We start from the raw sequence: 13,055 nt of genomic DNA, 5'->3' as shown, positions 1-13,055 counted from the left end.
TAGAAGTAGTTTATCTAGGTGCAGAATTGTGGACAAAATTCAATAGATAATTTCAAACGTTTTCAGTGATGCACAGTGTGCTGGTTATGCAAACGCTCTGGCAAATTTTGCTAGAAATTATTCTGAAATACTGCAGTGTTCAGAGCCAAAAAATGATGATTTCGGTGCCCCTGAAATTGTAATTCCTTTTTTTTTTTTTTTTTCATGAATTCTTATATATTGGGCAGCAATATTAAGTCATTCCAAAGTTTTGATGTTTAATGATTTCTTAGCTTATAGTTCGTACATTTGAATGATGAAAATAGTTCAAAAATACTGTAGAAGTTAAATCTTTTTAAAAATTAGAGAGTGAGTTATGAACCAAAGTATTTTTTTAACCTTATAAAAAGTCCTAGTATTAACCTTTCCAAAATATTAACCTTTATAAAAAATTTAACTTCTAATCCAGTTCGCATCTAATGAATTAATTCAATTATTTTAAAGTTAGATTTTATGAGGATGTTGGCCCTCAGTTGATTGTGTGAAAAAATAAAGTTATTTATTTTCATGCAAAAGCCTAAAAAGTTAAAACCTTCTTGTAAAATAAGTTTTATTTTTCAAGTAACAGTTTCTCTGCTGTGTGCACCCTCCTGCATCGCTTATTTACTTTTTCTAAAACATTAAGTAAAACTCCAAATTTAAGAAAAGAATTTTCAATACTTTTTTAATGAGTTATTCTTCACTCAAATGAAAAACTTTCTACAATATATGTTTCTAAAGACAAATGCATATTCCTTTCACTTAAGTTCACTTCTAATGAAACCAAGCAAAAGTTATGAAGGAAGAAGAATAAAGGAAACAAAAAAAAAAAAAAATTGCTTGTTTTTTTACCTGAAAGAATAATGTTGAAATGCATCATATAGTAAGCAGTTTCAAATTTATAATTTGTTGGAACATACATTTCTGAAAGCAGAGCAGGCGAAATAAAGCTTTGGATTTTTATGAAACCATGTTAATTATATGAAATGTGAAATACTCGTTAATTTACTTCAGATGTTTCATTATTTTTTTAAACAATATAAATATGGAGTTTCGATTCTTGTACAATCCATCTGTGGCTCTCAAGCATTCACGAAATCTACCATGTGGCTCATATCGAAGTGAAGTTTGGCTTCCCCTGGTTTATAATAAAGAGACTTTTGGTTATTTTCTTGCTAATTATCCTTTTTTATTAGCAACAGTATAGACGTTTTTCCCTGAAATATATAACAATGTAGATAGATATGCTTTTTTTAAACGAGCTTATATGCATAAACAAAAAAAACGATTATACTTAATTGCACTAAAATTATTCAGCATTCTTGAAAACATTAATGGGAAATTAAAAAATGCAAAGGTATTCAGAGCAAACAGACAGCATGTGCATGTTTATACTGAGTTCATTTAATGTGGAACTGTTGCAGCAGGTAAAGCTCACATAAGGTAAGATTCAGTGGCTCAGATAAGTGTATAGATAGGCATTGAAATGTTATTTAAAGCTGAATAACATTAATGGTATGAATTAAAGTTTATAATAGTAGATGAAATTCAATATTATCAAGCGTTAAGCAGGGGCATGTTTGTCAGTGTTAAAACAGTTTTGGTATTTCATCACTAGTTGTGTTAATATATAAAATAAAGCAAGATGTCAGATGTAAATGATAAGCATTGATTTGTCAAGAAAAAGATAAAGTTCTAATGAATTATAACTTTGTTCAGGTTTGGTTATTATCGCAAATCACATGACTGATAGCTGCTTAAGGAGTGGATTGCTTTTATGGGAAAATTTTTAGAAGAAACTAGTTCCTGGTTCATGTTCACAATACACATGGGCAAAACTATAAAAAACAATCATGCAGTCAGCTGTTCACTTGGCTTTGAGTTCTACCACCAGTATTTAGTGCCTTAGTTGTTCACCACCTGGTGTGGCATAATTTTCTCAGAATTAAAGTAATAGCTTATACAAATGTATTTCAGAATGGGGCGAAGGAACTGCAAAATTCAGTTATTTGCATTATTTTTCTAATAATTAAAATACATGATGTAGTTATTAACACATGTGAAGCCAGGTATGAGAGCAGTCGGAGTCTCTCAAGTGAACTATGAACATACTCGTATGCTGATGGCTGATTTTCTATGCCAAACAATACTTAAATGTAGTAAAAGAATAGTAAATCAGACCTCTGGCATGTGAATAAAATAAAGACTGCATTTGGAGGCTTACTATTTTTTTAAGGAAATGAATTTCGGTGGAAGTATGATATTACAGAAGCTATTGTTGCACAAACTTTATACTTATTATTGCTGAAAAAGGCCTAATATTTATGTATTTGTGTGTAATATATGTAGTGCAACAGGTAAAAATTTTTTTAGTAAAACGAGTATTGACTGTTTTATAAACCAGTAAATGGGAAAGGGTATTAATCAAGTTATGAAATGATAAGCTTTCAAAGAATGTTTTTCTATTTGGCATGCACAACAATGTTTCATATCCGTACTTGGTATGGTTTTGTTCAGCAGTTCTTCATTTATGTATATGGTTAACTCTAAATAATGTGGATTCCAAGTTTGGCTCATGATTTTTTAGGTTTGCCAGTTCCAGTAAAAACAGATAAATATCTCTAAAAACATTTACATAATTTATTGTATCTTAGAGATTTAAAATGCTGTGTTTAATCTTTTGCATTAAATAGAATGTAGTAAAATTGTTACGTAAAATATTTTTATTTAATAGCAATGAGTGTCACTTTTGTGTAGTGTAAGTTTGTGCTATTTTCATTTTTAATAATATAAATTAAAATATATATGCGTTTTAACATTTTAGTATACTGTTGACAAAGAAGGAGCAATGAAAGGTGTTGCTATTACACGAATAGCTATTGCTAATCACTGCAGATTGCTAACTGCAGCTTGTAATTATACTGAAGGTAAGAGCATTTGCTATAAACTTTTCTTTGGTACTCGATTCTTCAGTATGTTGTAAGATATGAAGATAATAAATATTTTTCCTTATTTATAATTCTAGGGGAAGTGATGGTTTGTGTGTTAGATTTCAAGAGAGATGTTGGACTGTGGCACAGCATCCTTACTGTAAGCTTTTAAAGAAATATTTTTATAAGCCTCCCTGTCTCTTCCATATAGTAAAGTAATATTTCTTATTTGAAAACCTGCTTCTTCATTGTATTAGTTTAGTTGCAAAAGCAAATTTCCTCTTCAAAGTATACTGCTAATGTTTGAATTGTGAAATTAGAATATGTAACATATTCTTCATGCATTTATGAATAAAAAATATAGATGCTTTTGAAAAATATTTGATTTACAGTTTATTTTGTGTATTTCTGCCAGCTGTTCACATTTCCAATAGCTAGTATCTTTCTTGCATAGTTTACAAAAATTACTGTTGTTGAGTATTTTATTTTTAGAACTTTTCATAGCTAAGTGGAATTATATATTTTCCTGTTTCAATGCCTCTAGTTCTGATGTTGTTCTCAGGCAATTTTTACCTTTATTTTTTAAATAAGAAAAATAATTTTGATTTTTGTTAAATTTAGATGTTTACAGTTTTGCAGCAGAAATAGAGAAGTGAGTTGTAATGGCGTATAGCTTTTAATTTCATATTTAACATTACTGTTCTGTTGATTGCACAGCAGGCTACAATGTCGAGTTCTTAAAACTTGAGATGGTTATTTCTTTCTTTGCCATCAACAAAAGGCAAATATTAAGTATGTAAATTAGATAGTAATACAGTAAAAATAGATTTTTATAACTCCCCTCCCCGAAAAAGTATTTACTTTACGTAGTGTATGATACACACGCCTACTAAAGTCCCTGAGTTACAGGTGAGTTAATTATGACATTATATACTGTCAAAACGAAGTCCCAAGGACTTAACGATAAAATAATTGCATCTATAAATTGCTAACTTCATGATGTAGGTAATGGACTCAAAAATCAAATGCTTACTCCAGCTCTAAAATAAAATCCTGATTCTCCGTCAGACTGTATCCACACTAGCATCATACTTTAATGCTGGCATATCTTCTTATTTGAAAAATACGCCATCTGCTAAGCAAGACATTGTTGTAGTTTTGACTTTTACTTCATACTCCTGCAAATGCATATATACTGTAATTTCTTGTTATCTTCCTTCGAGACATTTTGCATGAGTTATTCTGTTTGAATCAATAAAATAGCACAGTATTTCTGCACTTTGTTCTCAAGAGTGCAGGGTTTGCTTATTTTGCTGTATTTGCAGTGTTGTTATCATATAATGTTAGTCATTATAGTGCTATCATCATCATTGCTGTATATATTTGGGTAATCTGGGATCTAATTTGCATACAAGTCATTTTAAAGCTATACTCTGGGATGTATTTTGTTTGAAAGTTGGGACTTTCTTTTTTTACAATTGGTCCAAGTTATTTCTATTCATTAAAGCTTACAAATTTTGATAATTCTTAGGTGATGGTAATTTCAGAATTCTTTTTTTTGAGGGAAAGGGGATGAGATTATTATATCTTTGTAGGAAATTTATTCTCAAATAAACTTACGTGTAATTCAGTTATCTGTGTACAGATTGCTTTAATTGGTATGCAGAGTTGCCAACTCTCCCGATTTAGGCGGGAGACTCCCGATTTTCGACCGATCTCCCGCCAACCCGATTTACAATATATTTCTCCCGACTTTTTCTTATTCTTAAAATTTTTCACGATTTTTATGGAACTTGGCTTAATACTTTGTTATATGATTTAAAAAAAAAAAAAAAAAAAAATGTGATTTTGGACGTCTGAAAGCAATTGAATTTTCTCTAGATTATATCTAAAACAAAACCTTGTGAATCAGATAACATTTGCTTTGTGAGTAAGAGCATTATACGTATCCCAGAAACGTTGTTCTCCAGTTCTCCAATGGGCATCGAACTCCACTGCATGTCAGCTGGCGTATATTAGCCAATGAGGACAAGGCAAGCTGTTATTTGGATGTTCTTTAGTTTTTGTTCAATTTGTCCTGAGTTGTGTGAGTGCACGTGCCTTCGGGAAATAGTTTTAGAAATTATCATCTTTTGTTATGTCTGCGAGAAAGGTGAAATACTCGTGTACGTTTCAAAAATCTTACACAGTTGACTTTCCTTAAGGAAATGTAATAAATTTGCGATGTGTACTGCCTGTCGTTGCGATTTTTCAGTTTCGCAATGTGGAAGGGTGGATGTTCTCAAACATGTGCGAACACAAAAACACAAGGATAACATGAGTTGTTTTTTTAAAAAAATTAAAAATTAAATTTTTCTTCGGAAACAAAGGACCAAAAAGTTATTAATGCAGAATGTCTGTTCTCTGCCTTTTTACTGGAGCACAACCTGCCACTGAATGCATCGGATCACGCTGCAGCTTTATTTAGAAAAATGTTTCACGATAGTGAAATTGCTAAAAAATACTGAAGTGCAAGAACCAAAACAGGTGCAGTTGTTAAAGAAATGGGTTTGAAAATAAATCTTCAGTTATTGATTGCACTAAAACAGCTCCGTTCTGTCTCTCTACGGATGGAAGCAATAATATCGATTCAAAACTATATCCAATTGTTGTTTCTTTTTTTAATCCAGAGTCTTCAGAAATTGAGTGCAGTTTACTTTCTGTCCCCACTTTAGGCACAGCTAAGTATTAAAACTTTAAAAGAAAATGCAGTCCCTCTGGATAATTGCTTAGCACTTGGTGCCGATAACGCACTAGTATTGGTAGGCTTGAAGACTAGTATTGCAGGCATCTTAAGAAAGGAAAATTCAGATTTGCAGATTATGAGGTGCACCTGTCACCTCTTAAATTTAGCAGCTGAAAAGGGGGCAGCTTCTTTACCTGTAAATGTGGATGAACACATTGTTGATATTTATTATTATCTTGAAAGGAGTTCTAAAAGGAAGGAAAAATTGGAACAGTTCCAACAGCTGCATAACAGCAGTTTACAATTAGAAAACTTGCATGAAGTTATAAAATCAGCTAGGATTGACACCCAGTGGAGTTTAATTGGAAAACTGAAAGGTGCTGATTGAATTTTAAAATATAGTGAACTGTCTAGAATTGTGTTGGTCATCTTGACAATTCCCCATAGTAATGCAGAGTGCGAGAGGATTTTCAGTGTTGTTGCGTAAACAAGGACAAAATTTAGATCTAATATTAGTGATGATACATGAAAAAAAAAACTTTTATTAGTAAAAGCAAGCCTACATGGCAATTGCTATGAATGAAATTATGAAGTTTCTTTCTTAATGAAAGCAAAATCTGCCACTGTTCATAACATTTGTACGAAAACTGATTAAAGTGTTTTTCTTCCCTTAAACGATGCAAGTAATAAAAATGTGTTTTATGTGTAAGGTATTTTTGTGTTGCTTGCATCTAAGAATTAGTTAGTATTTAAAGTTAATTCATTATTAAAAGCTATATTTTTATCATTTAAAAAGTCTTTTTAACATTGTGAAAAATCTCCTGATTATTGAGTGTCATAGGTTGGCAAGTATGGGTATGTCTTGATTTAAATATATAAGCGTGAAAATAATTAACTAAATTTTGAGTACTTTCTAATTATCTGCATCCCCCATGAAAAGTTGCTAACTTACTGGTGACTTCGTGAGTTGGCAGAAAATGTTTACTTGTCCATCTTTACATATTGTAGGTATTATTCTGTTCATAAATAATAATAATAAAAATAATACAAATTTTATAAGAAATTCATAGTTCTTTAGCAGTTCTACTAAATGTTGACACCATGTGTGATAATCAGAAAGTACCAAATTTATACATAATGCATGTTTTAAAAAAGTTTTTCTTAAATATTATCATTGTTTTCAGCAAAGGTATTTTACTTTTGAACAGTAGTAAATGTTAATTTTAAAAAATCTGATGCGGACACCACATGACTTCTTTGTATGGCCTGTTAAATTATGCACCTTTTTTCTGCATTTCATTTAAACTTATTTCCTCTAATTTCATTAGGGATATATTCCTCATTCAATTAATTTAGTTCTCACTTCACAGAAAAGCAAAAATGTGTAAAAATTCTATACAGCTTCATTAAAAATTATAAAATTCAGAAAAACATAAAATGCCAAATACAGTTAAAACGGTTAAAATTTTTTTTTTGTTTTTCATTTAAAATTAAGAGTGTATATGTGAAAAAAAAGGATTTCGGCCGGCGGGCAAGAAGGCAGATTTATTGGTGCACAAAACTGAAAATTTATTTTTGGTCCCACTCGGCAAAAAAGACATTGAAGATGCAGAAACTGACTGAATTCACTATTCTACTGAGTTTCAAGTGTACACAAATGTCGATTTGTTAGGCTTAATTCACCACTTAAACTTTTAAATTGTTGATAATTTTACAGCTATTGCATGCAGATTAACTAAAGGCATAAAACCACATAATTTAATCACTTTTGAATCCAAAAATGCTCAGTTTACCAGCATGCAAGAATAAAAAACTAAGCTCACCAATCACCAAGGTCAGGTAATAGAGTGGGAATATATATATATATAGTTGGTGCATCTGATTGCAGCAAAAAAAAAAAAAAAAAAAAAAAAAAAAAGGAGGTGCACAACTACATGTTATATCAATAACATATACAAAATTTCAACGTTCTACAGCTACTTGTTCTAGAGCTATGCGAGATATGATACCCGAAAGTTTTCGTGATTACAGTACTTCCTTTACTTCATACAAGAAGTAAAAATTTTTTAATAATGCAGTAGAAATTCTGGGTCATTTGCTATAATGCCTTTATTAATTAAAATTAAGTTAAACTATATTTTTAATCTGATATAAAAATAATGTTGTTCCAAATGGTATTTATTATCTGAGTGTTAAGGTGAATGAAAGTTTTATGCAAGCTGTAAAAAATTTAAATGTGTCTGAAATCAGGAGCCATTTTTATATTGGTGGTGAATACTATGTGAGAGACTTTTCTTAAATTAGCATTATAATGAATTAGTTTCAATAAAAGTTAATTTGCTTCTGTTTCATGTAAGAATTAGAAAATAAGTGAGTGTTCTGCCAGTTGGTTTACAATCATTCCAAAACAGATATACAGTCAAAAGTCTTTAATCCGAACATCCATAATCCAGAATGATCTATAATCCGGACCTCATTGCTACAAACTTTCTGCGCATGCATCAATGCATTATGCGCATAATACCTTTACGCATGCACGTTTAATCTATAATGGACAGTGTAAGCTAAGCTAAAATTATCTAATTATCTATTTCAGTTAATGCTGCAGATTGCGTTGTTCCTTAATTTTCAAATTGGATCCGGCTTATTACTTTTTACAGACTGTTAGAGCAATTTTATAAAAGTAAGCTTGAACTTTTGATTATGTCAAAAAGAATTTCCGATTTTGAAGCTGCCAAAGGATCTACAAAGCGAAAGCATGTTTCGATGTCTATCAAACAAAAAGTGGAATTTGTTGGAAAATATGACTTATTGTAACCCTTTTTCTGCATCATCTCTCCTCATTGAAATATTTATTAGGTTTAGTTCTTATTTTAAAGGGATATAGTAGTTAATTCTACTTCTTTTTTTTTTCACTGCCACTGATTGTGTTGAGAACGGACTGTTTTCAGCCTAATTACGTCATCTGGAAAGCCGAGTCGTGCCGATAGCTGATTGGTTGCCGTGAGATGACGTCATGCCTACTTCTGGTATAAGTATCTCGTGTCGCTCTGGCTCATCCCTGCTAGTTCCTGCTTTCTTGGCTCTTGGGTGTGCGGTTTCCAGTCCCTATTGAAAGACGTCTTGCGATGCGTGCAGTCCGGAGATAAGTTTCGAGGTTCCAGTCTACAAGATGGTTTTTCCCGAATAAGTTCCTTGGTTCCAGTCTACAAGTTGACTTTTCCGGATTAAGTTCCTTGTTTTCTGTCTACAAGATGAGTGACTGCCGTGGGCGGCATCCATGTTCTTCATGAAGGCGGCATTTAACATAAGTTAGCGGCGATGTTTTACTGGGCTATGATTCCTCGTGTTCAACTACAGTGAGCGGCGTTAGGCTGGATTTAAGTGCCCTCAAGGACTTAATTTAATTTTCAGGTGCTTTTTGATCATTAAGCGTGGATCTATTGACAGTGTAGCTAATTTCATTTAAAACCGCATAATTTCTGTTTAGGATACATTTTTCGCATATTGAATGCCAGTATTTTGGAGACCAGGTAAAATATTATTTAATATATGAAATTTTGGTTATATTATAATTTTCTAAGTTACTGATATTGTTTAAATTTATTCATTGTATTTTTATTTATTTATTTTTTTTTATATATTGTTAATAAATTGGTTAAGTTTGAAACCTTTTATTGTCTTCAATGTCTGTACAACATATAATCTTAGGGAGCTTCTATTGCTAATGCTGCTAAATGTTTAATTTTATAAACTTTAAACTTTGCTATTGCATCAGAATTACTGCAAAAAATGGATAAAGGCCTATCCTTTGTTTCTCTAACCATTCCGAAACCTGTTTATCAATTTCACGCTGCTCTGCGGGGGGGGGGACGTCGCGGCGCACAATGAACTGGAAGTTGATCTGTCAGCACTATCCTTATCTTCAGGGCAGATGTTTTTATTTTATTCGGCTTATAATTCCTCACTAAATGTAGTGTTTCATTTCGATGTACTCCGCCTTTGATATGATTTAAATCAAATTCCTCGTCATTATAAATTTTACGAATACACATTAAATAGTTTTCTGGTTGCAATTTTCTAATTTTGACTATGCGTAATGTATGCTTTATGCATGCACGCATTGAAAGAAATGTTTAATAGTAAACAAATAAATATTAAGCTTTATTTTGTAAATTTTGATACCCTTTTTGTTCTTTATTTCATAAATTACGGTTTCATATTTTTAATTTCATAATTTCTGCATGCCATCTTACCAGATTTAAACTGATGATCTATAATCTGGAAAAACCAATAATCCGGAATCGCAGAAGTCCCGACTAGTCCGGGTTAAAGACTTTTGACTGTATTTGAACTTTTCATATGCTGCTAGAAACCTTCATTTATTTCACATTGTATAGTCAGTAATGTAGCTTTACTATATTTGTAAAGAAATCAGCAACATTTCTGCTGTATGATCAGTATTAAATAATCATTTTTTAAGAAATTCATTCTTTTGCATTGAGGTTTTTTTTAAACTAGTTGATATCTGGGATTAGTTTTGTGCACAATGTTCCAATGCATGTGGCTAATTTGTTATTTGAATATCTCTTCAATGTGTATACCTAGTATCACCAAATTTTGCTTACTTGTACAGGGACCCTAGGGAATAATAAACCTAATTTACAGAGTCATTGTTTTTGTTTGAAATTTTTTTCATTAGAATTACCGATATTCTATCGAAGACTCGCATTTTTGAATCGAAACATTTTTCCTTTTGTGGCCAAAAATCTGCTGAAACCATTAGAAAGTAGTTTGGTGTGTTTAAATGCTACATTCAAAACACTACATGAAGTTCTTGAGAACAGGGTTCATTACTGATGCCTACTTGCTGGATCCAAGATGGATGATTTTAGGTGGAATAAGTTCCCTCATTTTCAGCATGTGACATCCTGGGCATGCTCAAAATTAACTATGCTAATAATTTCATCTGCTTTAGTGAAGGACTTGTTTTACCTCCCTAATAAACTTGAGATACTGTCATTTGACTTGAGACTGTGTTAAAGATATTATTCTGCAGAGATCAACCAAATTTCTTAGAAGAGCTGAAAACATCAATATCAAGTTTCATAGGATTGGTTTTAATAGCCCAACTTAAGCAGGTTACTGAGAACTTCTAGCTGAGACTGTTTCATAGTTTTCTACAAAGATAAACATTTTCAGAAAGTAATCTTTTATCATCTCTCTCTATATATACATATATATGTGTATATATGTGCGTGCATGTGATGATTTGGGCTAAGAACATAGACATTGAAGTCATGTAGATGCAGTAAGAAGCAGCTTGCAGTCATGGCAGATTTACACATTTTGTGCATATATTTTTGCTAAATAGAAAATTTTTAATATAAAGATTATATACTATCTGAGAAATTTAAGAAATATTTTAATTGTAAATTTAGATTAAGTAAACAGTGTGAACTAATAAAACATTTTGAATTTGGTATTAAGCATTTAGAATTAAAGTATGGAAAAAACTTTTTAGCAGTTAAAAAAAATAAACTTGATGAAAAAAAACTTGATGAAAATCTGCAAATGAAATCTCCATATTAATGATTCATATTTTAATGATTGAGATAGACTCATGAGGGGGTAATTAATTAAAACTTTTAAATTGAAGAGTTATGGAGTACTGTATGCTCATTTTATCCATAATTATTTGAGTGCAGAAATAAAAATAATCTTAAAATCTTTACCTACAAATTTTGCTCCCAGAGAGTCACAACACAAATTCAATCCTTGAAAACACTTAAAATACAAAAATAATTCAAATCGTACGTTACTGTAAAATGAAATTTAAAGACCTAGAATTATAAATCATGCCTTTATAACGATAACACTAAAAATACAATGCGCAAATTATGCTAAAAGACATTGCAGCTTTTCAGGTATTTAAAAAGCAGCATTTGCCATTTTGGCAAAGAATGCACTAAAAAACTTTATTCTACCCTTTAGTCAAAGTAAATGGTGTGGAATAATCCTAAAAGCACCAAAGAGAAAAATGGGGGGGGGGGAATATTAAAACTTCGTGAATGGAGCAAAATAATGTTATGCTGTAAGAAAATGATGCAAAATTTAGCATTCTTACCAAGGATGTAGGATTTAAAAAGAACTACATCATTTATAATCGGGATCTTTACACAAAAATGAAAAACTACCAACTGTTGAAATTGTGTCCCTGGACATTGTACTTCTGACAAACTAAACCAAGGTTGTTAATAAAATGGCATTGGCGAAAAAATTGTCATTAACCTTTTGAAGACGGGATGGCCATTATTGTGGCTATAGAGTCCTCTCTTTGAAAAGACGGGGTTGTCCATTTTAGTGGCCATGTCTTTTTCCTCCATTTTCCAGGCTGAAAAGTGGGGTGCAATGTCAAAGTTGACGTCCCTTGGGTTTTAACCACTTATCTCTTTCAAAGGTCTTCCTTTTGCGACATAGATGCACCCCTCTGAGAATCCATTAAACTACACACAAGAATTTTCGTTGCAAATAGGAGGTGATATCTTAAAGGGGGGGAAGCATTCGGTTCAAGATTCCCCGTCCTTTGGTAGCTTTTACTGCAGTTACCAAAGCCCCGGGCTCAAAAGGTTAACATAGAAGACTGGTAAATTATTGTCAAACAAGTATTTTCAGACTAGTGAAGATTAGGGTTGCCAAAATGAATTTTGGGAAAGCCCTTTAAAATGGCCATAAGAGAGAAATACAATTAACATTAACATGTTGGCAGGAGTTGTGGAAATCTAAGACAGCGTGGATTAAAGTCAAGTTTCATGCAATTCAGCTCCATATGTCTTTGAAAATAAAACAGCTTAGTTAATATACAAATAAATGCCAGAATTATAATACAGAAACTGCATAAAAAAGAATTTTTACATATAAACAAGTCTCTAATTTTAGCTATCCTTTTACTTTATGCTCTATTTTAAGGTTTCAAATAATTCGATCACATCGTTATTAAAATAGGGATTAAATTTAATATTTAAATTAATGCCTGCTTTTTCAGAAAATGGTTAATATAGTATTTTGGAATTTTTTTCTGTATTAATGAATTGATTAAAAGGAATATTTCTTCTTGAATGTAATTAACTCCAGTATAATTATTTTTTATTGTAAAAAATTTTTGTTTTCTGCAAATTGTATTATTTAATATTTTTTCAAAACGTTTTGAATCTCGGTGAATCAATTTTGAAAAAAGCATTATGGCTAACTTATTGAAATACAGTAGGGTAAGTTCCAGCATTTCCTAAATTGTCAGAAAGCTCAAAACATTTCACTGAAGACTTAAATTTTCAAGCCTGTATGCCTTACTTAAATTTCATAAAACATTTGTCAAATTGCGT

At 31.4% G+C, this 13,055-nt stretch overlaps 1 protein-coding gene across 4 annotated transcripts in view; it reads left to right on the top strand.

Annotated features, from left to right (window-relative positions):
- DIP2 (disco-interacting protein 2) overlaps positions 1–13,055 on the top strand; it is a 252,891-nt gene that overhangs the window by 182,026 nt on the left and 57,810 nt on the right. For all 4 annotated transcript variants that reach the window (XM_035357833.2, XM_035357830.2, XM_035357831.2 and 1 more), the window contains exons 15-16: positions 2,843–2,945; positions 3,044–3,108. In XM_035357833.2, the coding sequence (XP_035213724.1) occupies positions 2,843–2,945; positions 3,044–3,108 (168 nt within the window). The remainder of the gene's footprint in view (positions 1–2,842; positions 2,946–3,043; positions 3,109–13,055) is intronic.

This window comes from Stegodyphus dumicola, chromosome X2 (genome assembly GCF_044657685.1).
Source record: "Stegodyphus dumicola isolate Sdum_Otavi_A_Nest chromosome X2, ASM4465768v1".
NCBI classification, from domain to species: Eukaryota; Metazoa; Arthropoda; class Arachnida; order Araneae; family Eresidae; genus Stegodyphus; species Stegodyphus dumicola.
The sequence above is the reverse complement of the archived record's forward strand: the minus strand, read 5'-3'. Positions and strand labels throughout refer to the sequence as shown.